This window comes from Corvus kubaryi, unplaced genomic scaffold (genome assembly GCF_017639235.1).
Source record: "Corvus kubaryi isolate FWS band 111438036 unplaced genomic scaffold, C.kubaryi_AGA036_p1.0 69, whole genome shotgun sequence".
Lineage (NCBI taxonomy): Eukaryota > Metazoa > Chordata > Aves > Passeriformes > Corvidae > Corvus > Corvus kubaryi.
The window spans coordinates 10,248,604-10,275,253 of NW_024582057.1; the positions used below are offsets into that span (position 1 = coordinate 10,248,604).

The 26,650-nt window shown below is 38.8% G+C and overlaps 1 protein-coding gene across 4 annotated transcripts in view; it reads right to left on the reverse strand.

The window, feature by feature from the left end:
* ZCCHC2 (zinc finger CCHC-type containing 2) overlaps positions 1 to 26,650 on the reverse strand; it is a 44,649-nt gene that overhangs the window by 12,019 nt on the left and 5,980 nt on the right. For 2 of the 4 annotated variants that reach the window (XM_042049009.1, XM_042049008.1), the window contains exons 2-8: positions 18,537 to 18,648; positions 14,595 to 14,671; positions 12,324 to 12,395; positions 8,965 to 9,077; positions 6,957 to 7,051; positions 3,494 to 3,577; positions 1,591 to 1,648 (exon numbers count right to left, since the gene is read on the reverse strand). In XM_042049009.1, the coding sequence (XP_041904943.1) occupies positions 1,591 to 1,648; positions 3,494 to 3,577; positions 6,957 to 7,051; positions 8,965 to 9,077; positions 12,324 to 12,395; positions 14,595 to 14,671; positions 18,537 to 18,648 (611 nt within the window). The remainder of the gene's footprint in view (positions 1 to 1,590; positions 1,649 to 3,493; positions 3,578 to 6,956; positions 7,052 to 8,964; positions 9,078 to 12,323; positions 12,396 to 14,594; positions 14,672 to 18,536; positions 18,649 to 26,650) is intronic. The other 2 variants (XM_042049011.1, XM_042049010.1) reach the window with 1 other exon arrangement.

A 26,650-nucleotide genomic window follows, 5' to 3' on the forward strand; every position in this document is an offset into this window, starting at 1 on the left:
AGACATAAGCCCCTGACTGCAAAGATAGAAGCAACGTCACTTTAGAAACTTCTGCCAAGTGGAGGTAAATGATTTCACTGCCAAATTTGCAGTCATTTCATGGAAACTGTGATATTACTAAAGTTTTTATTTTATATGTGTGATCTCATTCCTACCAGTAAATTTTTGGACTTTTTTCAAGAGTAAGGCTACAATACTGAATGAAAACAAGAGGTAGACAGATGCACAATGTACCAATGGTTTTTGAGATGAACTGCTTGTGACTCGAAACAGCTTTATGCATATTTAAAACAGAAATGTTTCATTCAGTGCCATTTCTTTACAACCCATACAACAGGTATAGATTTTAAGGAGACAGACACATAATGCAAACCAGAGAGGACTAACAGACCTCCAGCAGTCAAGGAGTAAACATGTTTTCCCCTCTTATGTAAACAGAAAATAATAGTTAGCTAAAGGAGTTTCCTTCACAGAACTTTGTGGAAAGGTCTGACCCTCTCTTTCCTACCTGAAAGACAGATCCTAAACTACAGTCTGCCTTAGTGAAATTCATTATACAACGAATAAGAAAAAGACAATTTCTTTATTAATAACTTTATGCTACTAAATTTGGATCCAGCTCTGACAACTTCATAGTAGACTGTATATCCACCAGTATAATCACAGATTTTGTCAAGATGACACTTTCTTCTTGAGGAAATATAAGTTGAAAGTAGGACAGTTAAAAACCAAAACAGACACAAACCACTAAGTTGTTTTATGGTGAGTTCACAAGAATTTTATCTGTTAAAGATCTGTGGACCTTAAGCAACACTGTTCTGTGCTATGTTTATATTCTAATTATTGCAACTCCAGGTAAATTTTCACCCCAAGATTAATACCTTTTACAGATAAATCAACACCAAACAAAATTGTAAATCACAATAAATTCCGTATCCATTTTTTTCCTCTTAATTTAGTTGAATTATTGCACAACTATGTGCAAACATATCCAAAGTTTTTGGTCAAAATACATTGATGAATGAATTCACCTTAGGTACTTGAGGGATGTGAAAGCACATATAAACTACATTAATATGGTTAAGAACTGCTTCCACTTACAATGGCCATAAACCAGCAAGGCATGTGTGCATTTGGCAGTAAGCAAGGGAAAGAATGGACTACCTTCTCCTATAAGGTCCTCTTTGAAGTTACTTAAGCCTCAAATCAACAGCACTGGAAATTTTCAGTATAAGCATGGGGTGTGTGCACATAGAAAAAATACATGCCATATAGATTTATGCTACTCATCTTATAAACACAAATCAAAACATCAATTCCAATAGTGAAGATTCACAAAATTTGGGAAAGAAAAGATATCCAAATGACCTAGACCTACAGACTTAGAAATAGGGTCTTCTGAACTATTTTCCTAATAGAGATTAAGTTAATTACAACTGCCCAAATAATAAAAATAAGACCAGAACACCCAACCACAAAAGAACAAAAACCCAATAAACAAGTTTTAATCTAGAAGGACACATACTCTCAATGCACTAACAAATGGAAGTTCAGACATGTAACATGGTCACCTTACATCCTAGTACCTACTTGGCAACAGGACTTTTTCCATTATGCTTCTTGTGAACTGCTGTGTGTTGCATTACATCTGGAAAAAAAACAAAGCAAAATTTCAACAGCAATTCCCACTTCATCTTTTAGATCAATCCAACAAATTCATCTTTCCATCACTACCAGGGGCACAGCAGAAGACATCTTCATTAAAAAGGCCAGGCTTAATTTACAGTACTGAAATTAGCAGGTGTTGCACAAAAGACACATCAGTGTGTACTGAGGATATAAACAAGACTCTTTACCTTCCATTTCACAGAAGAATGAAACAGAAAGAGGAACTATGACAATGTTAATGTTTGCTCACCTCTATATTTAATTCTAAGCACTGAATGCATGACTATCACCAGTATGAAAGAATGGAGAGAGAAGAAAGGAATGAGTCAGAAAAAATACAACATTTTGTACTTTCTTCTGAACTGCTGAAGTTACTCTCAAGACTATGTCACACATTCTGAATAGCAAATGAAGACACCTAAAGTATTGCTTTCTGAACCTCAAAATTCACTATGCAAGTAAAGCTTTACAAATTACATCTGACAAGAACAGATACTGCCTCGAGGCCAGGCTGGATGGGGCTCCAGGCAACCCAGTATAGAGGAAGGTTCCCTGCCTGTGGCAGGTGGTTTGGAACTTTAAGGTTCCTTCCAACCCAAACCATGCTAAGCATCTATGAAGAAAAACTAAGAACTTTCAGACACAGTCTACCCTTTTCTTTAAGGCAACCGTTAAATTTTAACAAAAGCAACTGTCCTTAATTCCAACTATAGATTATCTTAGTATTCTTGGTAGCTATGATTTTGCCTGAACTCCTCTCAATGCTACACCTAAGTCCAAACTATGGTTTAAAAATCTGAGAAAAAAAAGTCATTATTTTTAAACTTCTGGTAAACACTTTGACTAAAATGACACAAAAGATGTTCTGAAATTCATTTGTAGTTTCACCAGGTGAAGAGATTCATGTATTTTTAAGAACAGTACATAAAAGACTATTTGAGCAAATATATTGTAAATTTACATGGTGTGTTCTGAACTCTAAAGAATATGGCAATGATTATTTTCAGAAGAAAAAGCTGTTCAAACTGCATATGTAGATTACTGAATGCACATAAGTCCAACAGGAAACTTCTTATTCGTTATTAATGTGAAAGAGAAAAAGAGCACCATCATTATGTGAAAGCCAGCATAAGTGTTCAGCGGTCCGTGTTCTCCCATCAGTTCCACTGCCCATCCTTTCCACCTAGCAGGAGCTTCCAAAACAATGCAAACCCAGCTTGCTGGTCCTTTCAGAATAAAACTACTGACTAGCCACCAGGCTGCTGCTTCCACATGTGAACTGTTTTTGGGGCATTTGAAAAACAGCAGCTTTCAGACTGTAATCAATACTCACTGCAGTCCCAAAATTATTAACAGTCCACAGTATCAAAACAGCATAGGTTAAGAATAAGAAGAGGAAAACTTGAACATCCTTTCTGTGTAAAACTAGAAGCTAAACAAATTTGGCATATTTAATGTAAAACAGTCTGCAACCCTTGAAATACTGCACTTAACTCTGAACCCTGGTAACTGAAGAATAAATAGGAAAAGACATGGAAGTCTACAAATAATCTTGGCTCAAGCAAATTGCAAAGTATATATTCCTGGTTGTTCAACACAGCTGTGAACTTCTGCCTTCTAGCTGTCTATGAATGCTGCCACTTCTTGAGTTATAGAACAACCTCTTAAGGAAACTGCTGAAAGTACACAAATTCTTCATTCGCATAGCAGATTTCATTCAAATTTTGTACCACTTTATACCAATGAAGAAATCAGTCAAGTGCATGATTTCCAGAATTGAGTGTGGTAAAATATCTCAAAGAACCACCTTTGAGTACAGAACTACCTTCCTCCTGACTTGAAGCTTCTGAACTGTCCTCCTTGAAGTGTTCTGATGTCTTAACCGTCTTCAAAGAGGGTTGTAAGTTACCTGCAGAGAATAAAGTTCACGCAGTAACTTTATAGATCTTGAACAACTGGACAGTTCCTAAATGCTTGCACTAAACTGGAAGCTAGGGAAATGGAATACTGAACTTACTGGTTTGCATGTGGCAGCAATTTGAACATTGCCTGCTTTGAAGGAGGCAATCTCCAAGAGTAAAAGGCTCTCAAGAGATACTTTTATTTTGAAGAAAATAGCGTAGAAAATAATTTTAAAGCTATGGTACAATTTCAAAAGGTTGTGATTGTGATAATTATTAGAGATATTCCTACCATGCCGCATTTAAGATTTTTCTTTATAATCTTTTTGTGTTACAACAGGAAATGGGAGGAGACCAACAATAGTTACTGGCATTCTTCTGCAATAAATTATACTCCTCCATTGTCAAATCGTTCATCTGCCAAAAGAGACCTAATTTGGACTAAAGTCTTCTAGTGCCCTTAGCACAGTCTTCACACACAATTTTTGCCTCTTTATGCCAGACAAGATGAAAAATAAATAGGAATAATATTAACAGTTTTGTTGCAAAAATACCACTGCCATGCTCTGAAAAAGGATTTAGTTTGGTAACGAATCTAACTCTAAGAATCTGCTCTTCCCCTCTGAAACAGTTCCAAGTTAGTGCAGGTAAGAGCACCTCAAAGCTGTTGCTTAGGAGCTTGAAACATTGATAAAAAGATACTTCTGAATATCATCTGCATTGAAGATACTAAATCCCCAGAGATCATGCTCTCATATTGGAATCAAAAGTCTACTCCAACCTGAAGGAGTGTCTAAACAACTGAATTTATGAACCAGGAGTGAGCTAATTGATTTCCTCCTTAATGGAACCATAGCAGCATAATTAAGCTTAGTGAATATTCAGTGTGAGATCCCAATTATTATTTAAGATATAAAGACCTTTCACCAAACATAGAATCTACTTCCACATAGGTTTTGCTAAATAACTTTGTATTTCTGTGAAAAGATATTTTTATCTCTGACTCTATACAGCAACTGAAGACCAATTTAAGCCACAAATGCTTTGTCTGTCAATTAATTCTGTATGTGTCTATTTGAGAACTATGATAAGGTTTTTCTTGAATATATACTTCCTTATCCAACACTGTCACCACATGCAAAACATGCCACTACAGACTAACTTGCAATAACAAGTAGCAGGATTACAGGAATCCCAAACAGGAAACCTAGAAAAACACAGAAACCAGCAATAAAAAAAGTCCCTCACAGGCCACTTAACTGAGGTGATTTTGGCAACAGGTGGGGTGAGTACTTTTGTCTCAGTACAGCTTCTATTAGCCTGCACCACAGGAAATGTGATTGTGAGCTACCCTGGGCAAGTCATCCAGTCCCCCTTCTCAAAAGAAAACCAACTATGTTTAAATTTCTCATACTAATTCTCTTCACCCAATGTTTTCTTAACATCTAACTCAATGTCAGGGCCTGAATCATGCCAATGGGCTTTGCAACTCTTCCCTGCTCTCCCACGGGCTTCACCTGCCCACAGTGAAGATCCAATCTGGTACACGGCAGTTTTGCAATTCAGGGTGTGATTGCTGGGAAAAGAACTGGCAGATGCCTCATGCAGGGCCTCCATCCTTCGGCTCAGGAGCCGCATTTGAGCTCAGGCCCTTGCCTCCGGTGCACTGCCAGCACACCTGTGCCTGGACATGCACCTTGCTGATCCTGTTCTTAACCCTGACCTACTGACTTGTTTTTCTGCCTTGACCTCAGACCTGCCTCACTGCTCTGGACTTGTCTGGTAACCACCAGGTTCTTGCCTGCCCCTGGTCCTAATCTTCCTCATAACAAGTTAAGCCTAGTGCTTTCTGTCTTATCCATCAGAGAAAACAGATCGTCCTCTTTGCAATATAACTCTTTGGTACTTGAAGACTTAAATCATCTTCCATTTGAGTCCTTCCTCCTCTCTGCTAAACAATTAAGTTCCTCATTCTGTCATATATTCTAGATCTGACAAATCCTCATGAACTTTCATGTACCCAATTATTTATTATTATAAAAGTTATCTCACGTTTACGATCACTTTGTAATCTATAAGACCTCCGAAAGAATTGACATTTGTCTATTCTACCCTTCTGATCTACCCACCCTGCAGATCATTTCTGCCCAGTCAACTCTATCTTGATGGAACTTGGCACAGGTTCTTTTCTGAAACCATTTCAAATTATCACCATGTACAACAATGCATTTGCAAGTCCTTTCCAACTAGATGCAGTCTACAGTCTGAAATACGCACATCCTGTCCAGTGTGCCCATCATTAACATGAATCTTTCTGGACTTTGGAAAATCTTTCCTCCCCATGCAGCCTTTCAGTACAGCAGAGGTGTCAATTTTCACAGCAGTAAATTCCAGCCAATTCCACAATCACCCTGATTGGTACTAGTTTAACATTTTCACAAAACTGCCATGTAAGAATGGACTAAGTGTTACTAAAAAATGTTACAAAATGACCTACAGCTTCTACCCTAACCACAGTGTTTCTATCTCATAGGAAACACTGTGGTTACGGTAGAAGCTGTAGGTCACATTCATGGAAAGAATATACCTGTCACAGATCACACACATAATTTCAAACTGAAGTCAGCTGTCATTCCTCTATTTTTTCCCCAAACAAATATGAGCAGTCCGTTTGGAACCTCCAATCAATTCAATTCCTTTACTAAAATCTTCGACAACTTCTGAGGCAGTGGCCTCACAGCCAGTGCCTCAACTGTCATGGTGTACATCCACTGATAGAAGAAAAGATTCAGTGGAAACAAAGATCACATCCTAAAGGCATCCATATAGAGAAGCCAAGCTTTGGTCGCACAAACAATTTGTAATACACAAGTAAGGTTAAGAGGACCACCAAAGAAATCTCTGCAATGCAAATGCTGGAACATAATTTTGTATGTTCTGAAATTAGGGCCATCTCATCATTTATGTACTCAAAACAAATCTTAGTTTAATATAAAGACAGATGCTTAATCTACAAAAGAAAACAAATGAAAAACAGATGTGATTTTTTGGGTCAGTTCAAACTTTTTGTTCCAAAATTTAAGATTTTGTGAAAGGAAGAAGTGCTAAACTGTTGAACATACTCAATTCATAATAGCCTATTTGAAGAGCATGATGGTGCAGAGAAGAAAGAAAGAAAGAAAAGAACACAAGCTGATGCTACATAGCATGTTCCCACTGTCAAAAGCATGGGTATCTGCTCAAGAAACTATTCATTGACCAGGAGTTCAAATAAACCAGTGGAATATAACACATGAACACGAAATTATAAAACTGTACTTAAGCACAACAGCAAAACTAGCTTTTTATACTTTTCATTATGTAAAACAGTATTAGGATATTTCTTACTGTGAGTGTGCAAAGATTCTGATGAAATTGATTGGAAGAAGTTGTATACTCTCTGATTCTGCAGAAAAGCTTCTGATGTATTTGAAAATAGCTGCCTGAAATTTAAGTGAGAGTTTGTTAAACTAAGTAACAGAATCATAGGAAGAACACAAAAATTTACTACATTTAAAAGCAAAACAGGCAGTTCTCAAGAAGCCCAAACCTTTCAAACTGCACATTCAGCATAAGCAATGTTAAAAGCTACTTCTGAACTTTGCTGTGAAGCGCTAGTGTAAGCTTAGAGTACAGCCAGTATAAAAAACTGGTATGATGATTTTTTAAAAAAAAGGTAGGTGCTTTTGAGTCATCCCAATTCAAACACTTTGGCCCCATGTAACATTTTATCAGAGAGGAGTTTGGACTGAGTCCAAAAGCACTGGACTTTATCTTTTAAGTTTTTTTTTTTTAACTGAGAACACATTTACTTTCCCAAAACAATGCATCTCTTTCTTAAACACACTTGTATGGTTAAATACAAAGTTGAATTCACCTATAATGTCAGTATTTGAATTTCATCATTATCTCCAAGAGCAAAGGGTGGGATTCTCAATATTGCTCTGCACTGGTCAGAGTTGGTTACCAAGAGGTCAGTGACAAATTCTATTAGCTTCAAATAAGAAAATAGGCCAACAATGAATGGTTTTCACTTCCCACACACCAAGGTTTCAGATATTACTTGCCAGGAGGCACTACTCAGTTCTATTTCTTTGGCGGAGGGGCAGGGGAAAGCAATTTTTGGCAATTGGGCACATACTGAAACCCCAAAATAAGTACATATTTATGCTAAAACTGACACTGAAAGAAAATGGAATTTGAATATAGTAATGCTATTATCTTTAGATTATTCATGTAGCACTCCTGTATAGTCACAATACAACTTGCAAATTGTAATTACAGTTGCTTACTCTAACACAGTTGGGTATGTTCAAAGGTTATCTTCAAAGCAAGTCTCTTGGGTTTGTAGTTACTGTGCAGTGAGACTTCACAACTTTTCTGTATCACAATACATTCCCTTCAGTCAACCTCTGTTTAACAGGTTTATTGATTTAAAACCACTATGCTTATTAGCCAAAAATTGTTCACACAGATTAATCTTGGCTTGACAATCAAGCCAATAAAGACAGACAAATATTACAGATCAAAATTTATTTAAAAATTGGCAAGGGGGTGGTTGAGGCTCAGAGTGGCTCCACAACATCATTAATTAAAATATTAGGACAAAATGCTGGAACCCACAGAACATTATGAGCAGGAGTTTGAAAACCAGCGCCTGAGTTTTCAACTACCCCAACTCAAGAGACACTGCCTAACATGATGAATAATTCAACTTGTCTTCAACAAGGTTGAACAATCCTGACTGAAAAGGACAAACACAGATATCTGTACCAAACAAGAAGAACAAGTAGGCAAACCCAAACTCGTATTACTGTTCTGAGCTACAGAATTTGACCAACTTATCCCACATCCAACCAAGCTCTCTCATCACTAAATAGCAGGTGATGAGGTATGGGCCATTTTCTTACAAATACATGAGCTACTTTTAATTTTATATACATTCTTCACTATTACTGTTTATTCCTTTTAAATTCTGTTCTCTCACTCTATCCTGTCATAAAAAGTAGAACATACGTGCTCTGATTTACTGTTTCGAGTATTTCTAAATATACCCTTGTGTAAAGAAAGTAATATCCTTCCAGAAGTGCCAATCATTGCTATGTAATGCTGCTTAGGACAAATATTTTCATAATTGTACAATTACTTCCAAAGAAGTAATTCTACTAAGTTTAATGAAAGTCTGAATTTAAAGAAACTCTAGAAGAGTCAAGAGTATCTATTTCATCACTGCTTTCCCACTTTCTTTGCAAATTTGGTTTAGGTAGCAGAATTTCCACTGTCCATAGGAGTCATCTAGCTTGACTTGAATCACTTTTCCAGCGATGCACTTCAGGCTATTTGCCAAAACATTTACCTGATTATGGGCTCAAGATCAGCATGCCTTCGTTCTTCCCTCTTCTGAAAACCCTGATTTAGTGCTCTTAAAATAGTCTTGTCAAATGCTTCAGAAGACAGTTCCTTTGGGAGCTGAGAAAAAGGTTAACGCAAAAAATGAGTAGTTGACATTTTAAAGACTATATTTGTTCACTATGAGTCTTTATACCTTTTGGTATCAAGAAACTCAATTGTTCCAGTTTGAGCGATGTAATTTACAGACCAAAGGTACAACAAATCAACATCATCCAGTTTTGCAAGAGAAACACTTTGCTGTAAATCCTCACAGCAAATCCAGGCATAAAACTGTTTAAAGCTCTATTTGAAAGAATTACATTCAGAAATCTACCAATAGTATGCTCTTTTCCAGGATAGTTTACAGCCTTTTTTTCTCTTTTTTCTTTAAATCTTTCACACACAGAAATGCATTCTGAAAATGACATGAAAAAAATAACCAGGCAGGACTGAATGCACTGTACTCACTATCATCACTTAGCAGATTAAACTATTTTAAAGAAACAGGAGTGGAAAAGAAATTGTTTCAGTTATTTAGTACACTAGACTTCAGCAGGCAACACTGAGATTAATCAATAGCAAGTCCCTTCCCAGTTGCCATTAACACTGAAACTTCTTAGCAAAATTCATTATAACTGTTTCCAATGTCAATACTACAAAGTGAGGTCTGATGTTCTAGTTCAGAAGGTAAAATTCTTGCTATTAAAGAGCATGTTTTAAATAAAGACTATTCCCCAGAACAAAGTTTTTTTACATTTACAACTTCCAAATATTGTACTTAAGTACATCAAAGCTGATGAAATCTACTTTTTTATTATTATTATTATTTTAATATGGGGCAATTAAGAGCAAACTGCCACCACAAAAATGCTTTTTTTTACTAAAGTGCAGAACTATTGCTAATGTGGTTAATATCTGCCACCAGTTATGATCAACAGCACTAAGTAATTTACACTAGAGCAGCATCTTCCTCTTATATATCTGGAATACACCTGAACCGGAGTGCCAGTTGGATAATGCATCCTGCTACTGGTACAACAGCCCAGTGCTAAGCAATCCTTTCCCTGAAAGAAGTGCTACTAACAGAGGGATGCTGTGTCTGATGCAGGTAATTGCTTGGTAACATACACAAAAGGAACTTCTGGAGTATGGATAGGCAGGTGCTGTTAGTATTATGTTACTACAGTGCTATAGCACCTGAAATGTCTTAGATATAAAATCACGAAGGGCTGAAAGCACCTGTTGTTAACAGACCCTTTGGCTTTAATGTGCATTACTGAGGAACTCTAACTGAAGAATTAGTCAGTGTTAGCCAAAAGGTACCAAAAAGTTACTGCAGAAGTGTGGGAATGAGCAAATCGCCTATCCTAGTATTTCATATGTAGATTTGTCTCTGGACAGTTAACTTTTTGTCTTTAAAATTTCCATTAAAAGGAATACAATTCCTTCTGTAGGTAAAGATTCAGTTATACAAACCCAAAATTAGGTGCTTAGCTTAAGGTAATGAGATAGCCTTGTTACTTACAAGCTCATTAGTCCTTCCACATACATGGGTAATTTCCTACTTGCAAAGAATTTTTCATGCTTATCACCTAAGAGGAGCCAGTCTTTAATATAAAGCATCCAAGTTATCCCATTTACTACCTTAGTTTTCCCACCAATGCTTCTACTCTGAAACAATTCTTATCATTACCTTATTTCTATCACATGCAGCATTGGAATTTTCCATCAAATATTTTGACCATTCTTTTCTGTACCTAGGAAACTGAGCGTACTATTTGACAATGCCATGTAGACTGGAACAAGAACAACGAAAAGCCAAAATGCGAGGGCATATGAAGTAGACATTCATACTTCATGTTTTTTAAAGCAAGGTGTAAGTTCTATCCTGCTTTATTTAACAATTCTCTCTTACTTCTATACTTACAGCTATCAAACCAACACAAACCAAATACATTTTTCAGCTGTGCACATTTTCCACAGAACACCTCAGGAAGCTCATAGCTGCTTGTGGTTGTTTCCCTCTTGTTCTGCCATCTCCTAGACACTGCTGGAACAGTCAAGCCAGCACATGGAACACCCTACATCAGTGAACTCCGCAACACTCTGGATCATGTCTTTTTTCCTGGCTCCTCCTGGAAGCAACTAGGTTCTAGGAGGTTAATTTCAGAAACTGATGTCTATCTTACACAAGCAGGAAGGACAGGAGGCATGCCTCTGAATGCTCATCCCAGAACTGCACAGAATCCTGTATGAAATGCTGCTTTTAGGGTTCTCTTCAGGTGCAGATGCTTGTACCCTATGCTGTGGGATAACCCACCTGCAATCAGACATGGCATCCATAATTCAAATCCTCACAACTCAAGTTCTGGGAACTCTTAGAACTAGACATGCAACTAGATAAAAGCAGTTGTATTAACCACTGCAGATTACTGCAATGACAGAAAACAATGTTGATAACTTATACAGTGAACAAGACAATGACCTTTGTACGGTGACTGGCTTTCCAGTCACAATTAACACCGCAGTTAAGAACACCAGATGCCATAAAACATGTCCAAGACAGATCTCTCATTACTGCCCTGAACAGGGAAGAGTTTAAATATAGAATAATTTCTCAGAATAGGTGGAACCCAAAATATTAGACAGTGGCAATGAACACACAGTTCGAGGTCATCACACTGATGGGGTCTGCACGTGGCCTACACACAGAAATGTATTCCCTGCTTGGAGCAGGGGGGAAAACAACTGAGAGAACTTTTAGTTTTTTTAAACATGGACACATACGCACATATAGTTGCAAGACTCTCCTCAAGTTTAACTCCTTGTTATAATGAATGGGCCAGCCTTTGTTCTACTGAAGAATACAACAGTTAAATTAAAAACTATTATGCTTATGGGTGTGTCTCACTAATTAAAAACAACAAATGGTACTCTTTAAGGTCCTTCTAACAGGAACACAAGCAACCAACCAGTGGTTGTAACTATACATGAGCTCTGTGGGGAGTATTAAAAACTCATCTGGTAGTTCTACAGTAGTTCAATTAAAACTCTAAGTGCCATTTCAGATGAGACAAACAATCCCCTCCTGGGAAACTCCCCAGAGATTCTGCAGGGCTGCTTCTTCTGTCAAGATCCTCCATCACAATGTACGTAATTTAAATGGTTAATAAAATTGTGAAGTACAAAAACCTGTTAGCATGCTTTTGTTTCTATAATTACTAATGTTACTATAATTACATCCCAGAAATCACAGCTCTCCTAGACTACTTCTGAAGTTATAAACCTGATGTGTAAACACTACTTTTATATTTGATTACATACTTTTAGCAGGAATTCCTGAAGCTCCTGGTGTGTTTTTGTTACACACGTTACCGAAAAATCGGACCAAGTTACCTAGAACAAAGGAAAAAAGAATGAGGAAAGTTTATTTTTACAAATAGCATAGAAATTAGCTTGTCAGAACAATTCCATAAATTTGACAATATCAGAGTTAAAACTTGCAAATAAGCAAACACCAGGCAAAACATGGATAAGGCTGTACTTTTTCAAAGACATACTAATTTTGAGTGTATATTTTAGGATCACCTTCATGTTATTTGTGGCTAAAGGGAGCATGAACATATTCAGGGAAATACAATAAAGTCCCTGAAGATTACTGACTCAGAAAGAAGCCAGGCAGAAGGCTCTGTAATTACAGGACTTGGATCAAATAGAAATAATTAATCATAAAAAACAGGTACCAGAGAAAAGGACTGTAGGTCAGATATACTGGATTGAGCTCTCACTGCCATGACTGGAGTCAATATAAAACAAAACAAAAAAATCTCTGTTTGTATTACCTATAAAATAATTTTATCTGCCTCAGATTAAAATCTTACACAGTCATATAGAAGTTGTTGTAGGCTACAAGTAAAAAAAAGTACTGCAAGTTACTAAAGAAGGCACCCAAGCATCACACACCATTTTGGCATATGCCTGAATAAAATTTCAGTAGCTTATTGTTCTGACACGACATGCAAGTAGTACAACAGCATCTTCACATGCATGTTTTGAGTAAAAAATAAGTAAGCTTGGTTAGATGAGTGTTGCCCGGCTTTAAGCCCACTTCTGGGCCAAAGATTCCAACTAGTTACATAGGAAGATTCGGAGTCACGGGAGTGGACACTACAACAATAAACATTCATTTACTCCCAAGAGTTGACAGAGTAATGTCAACCACCAACTGCCTTCACCTTAGTCCCCAGAAATGCCAACTACCCTCGCTGCCCTCAGCTAGGAAGTCATGACTGCAATTGCTGTTACAACCTTAAAAAAGCAGTGTCTGGACAAGCACAAAATTATCTGCAGTGAAGAGCACACTATATACCTGCACAGATGAGGAAAGAAAACTCTTTCCTAAAAGAACTGAGTTGGAGTTTCAAGATTACTGAAATACTTGCCAGAATATCTCCACACTCCCCCTTTAACAAAGAAATTCAAAACCACTGTCAAATCTGTCTACATGCTGAATCTTTAGAACAGTTTTTTGACTTTAAATAGTGATAATCCTTATAGGCATTCTGTACAAACTTTTCCCAGCTACTATTGTATTTTACCCTCACTTCACAGACTATTTGGGAAAAAAATCCATGACATGGTTGAAATATTTGAGCAGGTTAACCTTAAAGGCTTTGAAGGCTACATTCCACATATTACTGTCCTCAACAAAGGAAAAGTGCATCCATTTAAAGAATACAATACCAAACTCTGGGATCAACACATTAACTTTCAGCTCAAAATGGCTTCTTTTTTTAAGTTTGCCTCTTCAAAGATGTCCTGTAACCCATGTTAAATGACTAGTTAGAATGTTTGATATAAACCATTCTTTTTGGGTGAAAAAGGGGAACACTTAACTTTATTTTCAAATCTGGTATACTACCAGATTCACATCTACTGGCAAAATGACTCATAGTGTTAGTCAGTCCTTGCTAAGAAAATTACTACTTTGATTCAATTAGAACATCACCACCAACACCCTTAGCAACTATTATTTAATACATGCTGCCCCTTAGCTACTACAATAGATGAAGACTATACTAGGTAGGCCTTTCAGTTTGTGGCCACTTTCCAGCTTGTTTGGTTTTGCCTTAAGAAACAAAGCCCAAAAGCTTTTTTGAGAAGGAAGCTTTCCTTCTCAAAAAGCACAGGAGCCACCCTCAAACGGTAAACACTGAGGAACAAGATCCAAGAAGACCATATGACTCCAAGCAATCTACACCTGCAGACACAACAATTGTGCTCCTGTGCCACTTGAGCAAATGATTGACTAGTTTTAGAATTCTTAGGAATTAACAAAAGCCAAGTTTCCTGAAGTGATGTTGCATACCCAGCTATGGCTGATGTTTTACACATTTCCACCTTATGCCCTCACACTTTATGCCCACAATTACATAAAACACCTGATTTGCACACAGAATTCAAAATAATTACAGGATAATCCAAAGAATCTCAACATTGCTTCCTGGGCAGCTTATTGAAACAAGCTGTATGTATCTACAGTACACAGATATCATGAAAACAGTAATTTTAATATTCTGTAGGTTATTTGCTTACTTTGAATGTGTACTCCAAATGTTTGTCAGCCCTTTTTCTTGATACGTCTTTCAGGGTTATCTTCTCAATGTGTACAGCTGAAAGAAAAACACCTTATTGTGCACTCCAAAACCAACAGTTTGCAAATCATTCCCTACTTTCCCAGGCACTCTGAGCATGCCTGTAGGCTTATTGCCTGACTCACACAGCCCCACTCCTCCTTAGGGGCTGTTTTATTGCAACAAACTGCTGGGGGCAGGTGGAACCTTGCTCTCTCCAAGTATTCCTCTGGCCTAACGACAACCTCTTCAGTGCACATCACAGGAATCTGTGCATTACCCAAGAGCTTATTTACACCAAATGTCAAATAGCTACAACAATATAACCACTATAAGCGAAAAGACAGTAAAAGGAAGTCAGATTGTGTCTTTACTCCAAGAAGTAACAAGTGCTGATAAAAACCAGACAGTGCCTTCTATACCCACGTGTCAGAAACATCAAGTAGTAATGAGGGCAAACTAAGGCTGAATAACCACATTTCTGAAGGGTACTTAGGTAAAAAAAAAAGTTACAGAAGGCCTGAAGAAGATAGAAATGAGTGTCAGCAAACAGAAAACAAAGAGAAGACGCAGAAGGCTACTACAATTGTAGTGTAAAGAGTGTCATTAAACTGAACTGAGAAGGAAGAAAGGTACTGTACGTACTTGCTACTTTAACACTCCTTCCCCACAGCCTTTTGTATTCAACAATAGGCAAGTTCTGGCTGTGACCTGGCAAACAGCAGCACCATATAGCTTTCAGGGCCCGGAGATTTTCTTGAGGGCACACAGCATTGTTCAGGTAATATTCCATACAAAAACCCTTATGTAGCCAAGATAGGCTTTCCACTTCTGCTGCTGTGCTGGCCTGAGAATTCAACAGAATTTTATTCTAGTGCAAGCCTGAACACATCTTCACATGTAAAAAAAAAAATTTATTTAAAAGCATCTCTGTGGAGGGCTGGGAGCCCTTGGCACAAGAGCCCTCTGCTCTACCTTGGAGAAGAGAGGCCTGAGGGCAAGACAATCTCCCCCAGAGATAAGCAACCTTCCTCGGGTCATGGCAAGAAAGTGAACCACCCCCAGCATGCCTTGTTTCTATATGGTAATAGCCTGTACCCCGCTGGCTAGTTGGTTTCTACCCCACCCCCTACCTACCCCATATAACCTCTGCCCCCTAGCCCTGAGGTAGGGAGGCTTGTACCTGGCCACCCCTTCACAGGGGCTGCTGGACAATAAAAGCTGCCTCTGTGGAACAGCTATACGAGGCTCCTGTCTCTCTATCCCAGAGTTCGCCTTGGGTGATTGCACAAAGGGCTGAATCACACGAGCTGGAATCACTTGTAACACAGAAGTTGCTACACTTGCTGACATCACTTGTTGCCCTGGGAAGCCTGCCACCTCCCCTGGAAGAGTTACTCCTTGCAGGACACTCCTTACAGGAAGGTCGTGGTTGCCCATCCCCCGGCTTCTCTGGAAGCAACACATCCGCCCCTACATCATCCATGCTTCCTTTCAATGCTTTAGAAATTCCTTCTTTTTTTGGAGGGAGGTGGGTGGTGTTAACAGTTAATGTTTTCCTTTCAATTTTTAACTGCATGCTTACATGGGATATATCGGGAACTACTCATAACAACAGCATTTTTTCCTAAAAAAAAATTAAACCTCCTGCAATTAATTGTATGTTATGAAGCTTATTAATGGATATTAGCTAATTACCATCTAATATAACAAACATTTTAAAATTAATTTGGTTACAGTTACAATTCAAGTCTCATCCTCATCAAACATGCCATTTCTAAGATAATTAAGTATTGGCAATTTCCATAAAGGAACAATAAACCAGCAAATAAGCCTAGCGATAGTGCTGCAGCTTCCAATTTTCTTAGTAGAGAGACAAATACTGAGTGTGCTGGTGTACACTGGTTGTAATCCCCTAGCTGGGAGTTAGGAAGACAGACAATTGCTTCATTTTTACCCGTTAATGAAGATTAATTATTACAAAGGAAAGAAATCTGAGATGAGCTAAGGATACCAGACAATATCATACATCAACATTTTATGAAAAGACGAGTGTTCAGTGACCTTAATTTTCACCTGTCTGGTATACATTAAAGTGCTGTTACAAGAAGGACCATGGCACAACAAGATTTTTGGTGCACTAAAATTTCTTAATGGCTAACATTCAAATTGATACTAGAATTCATATTCATAAGTTAATTAAGAAGTTGATTCCCATGACTGGAACTGAGAATAGTGGTTTAAATTGCATTCCACTACATGCATATATTTAGCATACGCAATTAGGAAACCAAGACGATTAACATTCACAGACAAGCTTTTTTTCCCTAATGAGATTGTGCTTATTTCAAACTATTGAATGTTCTCAATGCTAAAAATTTGTCCTCAGGTATAAAAAAATTTATTACACAATGTAGTACCTTCAAGTTCCTTAACTTTTCTGCTGCACGCTTCATACACAATAGAACAGGTAATTATACTGCTGTTTCTGCACAGCTTTAGTTCTACAGTTTCAACAGACTCCTTTATAGCTCTGTCTCCACAATGACATTTTAAATATTCTAAATGGCTAGACTGAGAAGAAATGTTCGAATATACAAGCCAATGAGGTGTGTTACATCTCTACATCTATTCTGGACACAGCGCATGCATTTAGGATGATTAAGTAAAGCATGTATACATGACACTGCTTCCATTCTAAGTCTAAGTCAAGACTTCTAAAATATGTATTCATCACAGCTGAGAATCAAAACCAAGTTTTACTATCAGTGGTATTCCTAACCCAGTAAGGAGATTTTGGTACTAGGGAGTCTCTACCACATAACTGTGTAGCAAATACCACAGTTATTCTGATCCTTCACTGTGGTTTCCCACTACGATAATATAAATGCAGAAAAATACTTAAGCTCTTCACTAGATTAAATTATTCAACTTTTTTGTGCTTCTCTTACTTGAGAGTGTTACTAAAGAGATTCCCCCTTTTGGGTTTCTAATTCATGAATATGAACACTTTGAACTCTGTAAAAGGATTTGAAACAGGTTTGTTGTCTGTAATCTGCCATAATCTTTCTCTGTGGTTTTTTTTTTTCCAAGGAATCAAAAACTCTCAAATTGCCTGCCTTCAAAGTGCAGTTAAATCTCCACACTAGACACAAAAGTGTATTTATGAGGACAAAATGAATAGCAATCATTTTTCCATGTTGTGGGCTCCTTGCTATCTGCAGACTATCTGTTGACTAATTTTGAGTAGACAAGTGACTTGCTAATCCTCCTGAAGAATAAAGGGTAAAAATAAATCTGTTTTCAATAATGCTCATTTCTTCAAAGAGAAGAAATTGTGCTGGCAATTGCATATCAGAGTTTTGTTTATGCTCAGAAGCCTTGTTCTTATTCTCCCCAACAGAGCCGAAAGACTTGACTTCTATGAAGCCTTTCACTTCTTCAAACTGCCACTTCTATAAAACCTCCTAATATGTGTTTTTTCTTTGGTTGTTTCTTTTTAAAATTTCATCAAATACAACTGAATAGAGCAGCAAAATCTATCAACTGCTTCCCAATATTTTCATGCTTAGTTTTGCTTAAAAAATCTAAATACTGCTAATACAATTGCATTAAATGTTCTTGTTTTCTTCCAAATCCTACCCCTTTTTTCAGTGGGAAGCCCATTTGCAACTAATTTTCATCCATGCATTCACTAGTAGTTAGCAGCTAACACAAATGACAACTTGTTTTAACAAAGAAAAGACCAAATAGGCAGCAAAGAAGCTATTTTACTGACCAGTCACTGCAGCTTCTCGTTCAGATGAACAGCAAGAGAGATGCAAGATGTCTACAACTCCAAGCAGAGTTTAATGTTCAAGAAAACCCTTAAAGCCTTCCCCAAAAGGAAGCTCAGACAGCCTACCTTCTCGCTGAGGTCTGTGGGAAGCCATGGGGAGTCCATCATGAGGTGCTGTGGTTCGTTCTAGCAAACTGGTCTCTTTACTTGACATGCAGTCATCATGGGAAAAGTTGCTCTAAGTTAAGAAGGAGAAAAAAAAATAAGTGTCTTAGTATAAGATCTAATTACCAAAGCTTGCTCTGAACAGCAGGTACTACAAAAAACCCCACAAACCCACACTTTATCTGGTATTCCACAGGACAAAAACCTGAAGCTCCTGACAGTGGCAAAAAGGTGGTCATTAGCCACTTCAGTTCTTACTCTATTTACATGTTTATCAAATGCCACCTATAACCTCCAATGTTTCACTGACATTATTTTAAAAACAGAATAGGGTAGCAGATAGGGTATGTCAAGCTGGACAACTCAAGATCATTAGCTCAGAACTTCAGTAATAATTTACTATTAGTATGAACTCTTTCAACTACTAATGTGTCAAGTCATCTACTCACTACATTCTAAATACAGTCTCCTCAACTATTTTCATGCCCTGTACCTTCAGCCTGCCACCTCTTCTATATAGGAAATCAGGAGTAACTGCTTGGACAGTCTATGAGGACATATGGTCCTGACAGCTAAATCCATGCATCTCTTACTAAGTAAGCATACAGAACGCAAGCAGTTGCCACCAACACCCTCACTTTCATAGAGAAAAGGACAGACTGAAAGCTCATCTGCCCCCACATTTACATGCAGACTTCAAAATTATATGCCATGAAGTATTAGTGGTTTAATACAGTGCACAAGGAGGGACAGAAAAAGAAATCACACAAGATAGGTAACATGGACAGATAAGTAAGAGAATAAAGAACAATCTAGACTAACAACGATAAGTAAGAAGAAAGTATTAGAAGAGTATGGACTACACATGGTTTCCCTAGGGTAACAAGAGCCTATATAATAATTCTTTCCAAATTAAGATAAGACATTAATGTATCAATTTACACATTCTTCAAGGACCAGGTCTTGCTAAAACAAAAGAAAGCAACAAACTGACCAACCAAGCTAAAATTCAGAAATATTTTAAAACATCCAGTGACATAAGATGCAACTGCTTAACTCCATGTTCAAGGAAACAACACACTGCCTTAAAAAGGGACATCCACAAAGAACTGGGAAATACAGGAAGTTACTAGCAAATTTTTTGATTAATCTGTTTTAAGTAAAGCACCCTTATTTATCTGTAACAAGCAGTGTAACATATGAGCTGATTAAATAGCAAGTTAGGGGACACTGAATGCACCAGAAACATTTAGGAACTGGTCTGCTTGAAAACTAGAAGATTTTTTCATTCAGGATGAAGAACACTGCTCCACTGAAAGACCTTAATAAAAGATGGGTAGAGGAAAAATACAAATCTCCAGAGATCACTCTATTTTTAAATGCAAGAAGCATAATAGTGCCAGAATATATGTGGTTTGTTGGGGTTTTTTAAGGACTTGTGCAATGTGATGAGACAAATCATCAGCCAAGACTGGTTACTGTATTTCTTGAAGAGGACCCTAAGACTGTCACAACAGAATGACCAGAATGAGGAAGCCCAGAGGCAGCAAAAGACATCTGAATCCCCTGCCAATTCTTCAACAAACTTCTTCAGATGTGACAGATACATCAGCTAAAGCTGGCTTCACCTTACTAAACCAGCTTTACTTCATCTATAGCGTGGGTACAAACTGTGGCAACTCTGAACAGTATATCCAACACACGCAGACCTGGGAAGTGTCCAGGCATCAAGCCTGCCCTGGGCATGCTGGTAACCTAACTTTGATCAGTGACATCAATACCAGCACACAGTTAGCATCTCTAGACTGCACTGCAGGGTATTTTAGCAGTTTCTTCAAACTGGTGTATGGTTTGTGCTCTGAGGGCCTGTAATGTCAGGTTTTGAAGCCATCAGATTTAAAATATAAAGCCTGCTTTGTTTCTTCAAGATAAAACTCACACCAGTCCCCAGTCATTCAGTAAACAATCTCAGCAAACATCTAATAAATGATGAGCGCAATGTCAGATATGGAATAAAAAACGACAACAGCTGTATGTCAATGAGATGGCAATTTTTTAACAGCTTCAGCACATTTTCAAGTTTAATTTACTAAAAAAAAAACCAAACAAGCCAACACACAAGCATGCTCTGGAGAGAACCACTTTCAGAATTCTTCAAAAAAACCCACTGATACTGTTTCAGCAGACATTTCATAACAACTGTGGACAGAAAAAGTAGAAGTACTTTGGTGTGGTTAAGTGTTAACTCCTGATCTAAAACCAATCAAATTTAAAGTCAAACCTTCTTTTGCCTTCGAAGTCAGGATATTTGTTTTGATTAATGGAAAATAAATTACAGTCTGTTCTAAAAAATAATTGCTAGTTAAAAAGTCAAATAAACTGTGAGCAGTTTTTAAAAGAGGTATAGAAATAAGATTTACTTCAAAAAAGTATTCTGTTCAGCTCATGTCAAAGAAGCATTAAATACTGCTGCTACACCTCCTAATACTAGAAAACTGCTTCTCACCTAGCACATACATCATCTTTGTAACAGCATACAAATTCTTTTGCAGTGAATTATTCTAGAACGGTTATTTTTCTATCCATGGCAGCAGTCTGTAACAGGCAAATTACAACTGCATTTGAAGACCCCCTCTAAACTGCAAAATATTACATGTTTCAAAACTTACTAAAATAATTATATTGATGGTTATAAAAGACCTATAATAAATTCACAATTTATTCACTTGAAGAACTCTTCACCTTGAAAGTTAACCAGTAATATGCACTGTGTGTATTTTGTGACCACTGGCTTTCACATAGCTAGTGCAACACAGGAGGTAGACAGCAGGAAAATCCAGGGCAGTTGTAGCTTTACCTTACAGCCTGCACAGGCTGTCCCTTTGCCAGCTCCAGATCCTGTCTTAAGCTGCATTACATCTCTTCACTTTTGGTGTGACAGTTCGACATCAAACTCACAAGTAACTAAAATACAGGTGTCACTGTCACAGCAGACAACTCTAGCATGCAAGTGACTGGAAAGTCTAGGCAGTCTGAAGGGCCAGAGAATATTAAGAGTGGCACCATGTGCTGCTACTTGGTGCCAGTCACACCAGGAACACAAGTCCTTTAAAGCCCGGCACACTGCTGAGGACGGCCACGCTGTATAGAACCAGCTGTGCTCATCCTTTCCTGTCAGTGAATACAACGCATTCCGTGTTCACACAACACATGCAAGCACAAGGTTAACTCTCACACAGGCCTTTGTCACTGTGAGACTTCACTGCAGCTCACAGTGCTGCTGCTAATGATTAAAACACAGCGAAGCAAGAAATGTGGGTGGCCTCAAACCAGCTGCCAGATAATTAATTTGATAATCACACAGATCCTTGTGATGGCTGGAGGATTAACTACATTTCTCCTTGAAAGTGAAAGGAGCTAAGAGAGCACCCTAAAAATTATCTACTCTTACAACCTAGACCAGAGTTTTGTATCAAACAGATCTGACCTCATATGGTTGAAAGCAAGCACTATGTTAAAAAAACAACCTTATCACTTGAGACATTTCCCAGGACTGTATCATACAATCATAGAATGTTTTGAGTTGGAAGTGACCTTAAAGATCACCTACTTCCAACCTCTCTGCCATGGGCAAGGATACCTTTCACTAGACCAGGTTGCTCAGAGTCCCATCCAACCTGGCCTTGAACACTTCTTGGGATGAGGCATCCACAATTTCTCTGGGCAACCTGTTCCAGTGTCTCACTACCCTCACAACAAAGAATTTCTTCCTAATATCTAGGATATGGTTGGATTTCTAGCCTGCAAGCACACACTGCCAGGTCACATTGAGCTTCTTATCAAACCACACTCTTAAGTTCTTCTTCCCAGGGCTGCTCTCCACTCTCTGCGAAGCTTGTATTTGTGCTTGGGATTGCCCCAACCCACCAGCAGGACTTTGCACTTGGCCTACTTGAACTTCATGAGGTTTACAGAGATTCCCCTCTCAAGCCTGACAAGGTCCTGTGGATCTGTCCCTCCAGTGTGACAATGGCAACACACAGTTTGGTGTCATTGGCAAACTTGCTGAGGGTGCCCTTGATCCCCCGTCCGTGTCACTGACAAAGATGTTGAACAGCACTGGTCCCAGCACCAACCCCAAGGAACTCCAGTTGTCACAGATCTCCACTTGGACCAGTGAGCCCCTGAAAACAACTCCTTGAGTGCGACCATCCAGCCAATTCCTTATCCACTGAGTGGTCCATCTGTTAAATCCATGTCTCTCCAGTTTAGAGACAAGGCTGACGTGGGACGGAGTCAAATGCTTTGCACAAGTACAGGTAGATGATGTCAGTTGCTCCTCCCTTATCTACCAACACTATCACCCCGATGTAGAAGGCCATCAAATCTGTCAGGCATGATCTGCTCTTAGCAAAGCCATGTTTGTCACAAAATGCCTCCTTATTTTCCAGGTGCCTTAGCATGGTTTCAAGGAGGATCTGTTTCATGATCTTGCTGAGCAGAGGTGAGACTGACCAACTTCTAGTTCCCCAGGTCTTCCTTATTTCCCTCTTTTAAAATGGGGCTTATGTTTCCCCTTTTCCAGTCAGCGGAAACATCACTAGACTGCCATGACTTCTGAAATATAATGGATAGAGGCTGAGATACTTCAACTGTCAGTTCCCCCAGGACCCATGGATGCATCTCATCAGGTCCCCTTGACTTGAGCACCTTCATATTCCTTAGATGGTCTTGAACATGTTCTCCTACAGTTGGTGGTTCTTCATTCTCACAGATCCTGCCTTTGCTGCTGTGACTTCAATGCTGTGTGCTGGAGCACTTGGTGAAGACTGAGGCAATAAGTTGTTGAGTACCTTGGCCTTCTCTGTATCCCAGGATATGGAGACCAAATATGCCATTTACTTTTGGAGAGGGCTCACAGTTTCTCGAGTCTTCCTTTTACCACCAATGTACTTACAGAGGATTTTGTTGTTGCCATTGATATCCCTGACTAGATTTAGTTCTATCAGGGCTTTAGCTTTCCTAACCTGGGTGCTCAAACAGCTTGTCTCTACTCCTCCCAGGGTATCTGTCACTGCCTTCCACCCTTTGTAGGGTTCCTTTTCATGTCTCACTTTATCCAGAAGCAATTTAGTTATCCACACAGGCGTCCTAGTATTTTTGTCTGACTTCCTCCTCATTGGGATGCATCACTACTGAGCTTGGAGGAGGTGATCCTTTAATATCAGTTTTCTGGGGCTCCTCTTCCCTCCAGGGCTTATTCCATGCTTCTCTACCAAGCAGTCTCCTGAAGAGGAGTCCAAGAGTGTTTGTCTCAAGGTGTAGGGGTGCCTGTCTGTAACACTAGCACCAAATATCTAAAGTGGAGAGCCATCCTGCTGAGAAGGATGTTGCTCTACCTAATGCCACATGAGTTGAGCAGATCACAGCTAGCCTACACATGACAGATGTCCAAACTCTGCCTTCTATCAATGTAGATGACTGATCAAACAATGTCAATATGTACTGAAATCTGTTATTGGATAGCCTACTAATCATCATGAGCAAGTGACTGATGTACATAAGTCTTCTGATGCTTGCATTGCACTTTCATAAAAGAACTATTCATTCATCAGCTCTGATGAGCACTAACAAGGAAAACATATTTGCAGCAGCTGGACAGCTTGATTAGTTCTGTATGCCAAAATATGAAACATTACTTTTCTGCAAGACTACAGTAAATGAGCTATGAGGGACAGCACTACTCAGCCTTGCAGGCTGTGCAGATGTAAACTGGCACAGCTCATTCATTCATCTACAAGTGGGAACTGACAAACAAAACCAGATGAAAGAAGGCATTTTTGAAAAAATCAAGGTCTAACTCATGATCATGAGTTATCAACTACAGCATCTGCACCTTCAAGAAAATTGAGTGATGTCAAAATAATCATTAACAGATGTGGTGCCAATTACAAGACCAAAGGCATGATTTGCTTACAACAAACCTTGCAAGCTCCTACCCTCATTGCTTCACAGCTGTGATATGCAGATGCATTGGTACATAGCTGTGACAGCACGAAGGTTCAACATCACCTCTCCAGAAGCAACAACTGGGTGAAACTGCCTGTGTACTTGTGTGCTGCTGAACTCTCTCCTGACGACAGCAGCAGCAGAGATGAAGCCTTACTCAACACACTGAGCAACTGTATCTGCACCCCACCACTGTGGGGAGTGGCTTGGGTACAGGGATAGAACATTCGGGCCATCTTAAAATGGAAATCCAGCATATGCATTTAATACTCACAAATGCAAACATATAGAGCAGCAATGCTTCAAAACCTGTTTAATGCTGACCACTGTTGATACAACAGACTGTCCCCTAACCAAAAAAATCCAGTACTGTCTCGGATGAGCTGCTAGGCAAATGCAAGATCAAGACTGCAGACAATTGCCCAACTGACATTGCTGATAAGCCATGCTCCAATCTGGAAGCTCTGAGCTATACAAAGGCACCATCCAATTGATCTAAGATGCAGACAGCTGTTCTACAAGACTCAAGATCTAAGACCAAAAAGATCCACCACATTATCTCTCTTTTGGTCAAACCAACCTACAACGTAGGTATTTCCATGTTAACTTATGTTTTAACATGCAGAATCAACCTTCAGAACAATAATGCTTATTCCACATAGAACCACAGCTGAAGAAATGGGCAGACAGGAATCTCAGAAAGTTCAACATGGGGAAGTGCAAAATCCTGCACCTGGGCAGGAACAACTACAGGCACCACACACTCTGGGACCTAACCAACTATAAAGCAGCTTTGCAGAAAAAGATCTATACACATAAAAATGTACATATACCTGTGAGTGTGTGTGTGTATACACACATCTGAAGGGAGGGTGCAAAGAGGATGGAGCCAGGCTCTTTTCAGCAGTGACCAGTGACAAAAGCAGAAGCAGCAGGCAGAAACTGAAACACAGGAGATTCCCTCTGGACATCTGGAAACACTCTTTCATTGTCAGGGTGACTGAGCACACGCTGCCCAGAGAGGTTGTGGAGTCTACATCCTTGAAGATACTCTTAAGCAAGCAAGACCTCCAGAGGTCTCAGCCAGCCTCAATCCCTGCATGGTTCTGTGACCAGACATAAAATCCCGTAACACGTGCAATAAAAGCCTGACTTGGCTGAACATACAGATCAAATGAATTATGTGTTACTGCTCTATTAACTCATATCTACTAAGCTGAACCACACAGAGAGTATGCACAGGTGCCTAAAAGTACTTTAAAGCATATTTGTTTAGCCAAACTATGTTAAGAGCTCACCTGTAAGAGGCAGCAACAAAACACTACGATGGAGACAAACCTGACAAAACATCAGCTGATTCAGGGGTGAAAATGACACCATATAACAGCTTCAGCAATCACATACTGACTAACTTATAGCACTACCAAATCATAACAATTTTGAGACAAAGGCCATACCAACCCTCTTACATCACATGGACCAATTCAACTCTCAAGGCCTGTGGAATTACATTTAAAGTACTAGACATGGCAGCTACACCTATGACTTACAAGTGCTGGGGAAATAATGCACCTTGTGTTTGCTAGAAACACAGTGTGTTCTAAGTCTCACCTGCACCTGAGCTTTTAACAGGACCTAAACCACAGTTTCAGTCCAACCTAGCTAGCCCATGGCAAAGTAGAGAATTTGAAGCCATAGCCAGCCAAGCACCAGTTCAGGTGTAACTGTATCCCCAGGTGGTTGCTCATCCAACGCTCTGTGCAACTTCAGTACTCTTGTTATTGTCAGCTGAGTGAATAAAAATAAAATTACTTGAATGTAGCAGTTCAGACTAATACAAAAAAATTATGCTCATAACAGTCTGGAGTGACAGGAAGATTTCAAAGCATTTGCCCCTGAAGAGTAGTTCACTGAAGTACAGTCAGTACTGAGAAGGGACGATGCCTTCATTACTACGTTTAATTACCATCAGAGGGCAATATATCATTTTGTCCAATCCTTGAACTCCAGCATAGTTTGGAAGTATTCTCTCATGTACAGCATCTCCGAATAACAGAAAATCTCTG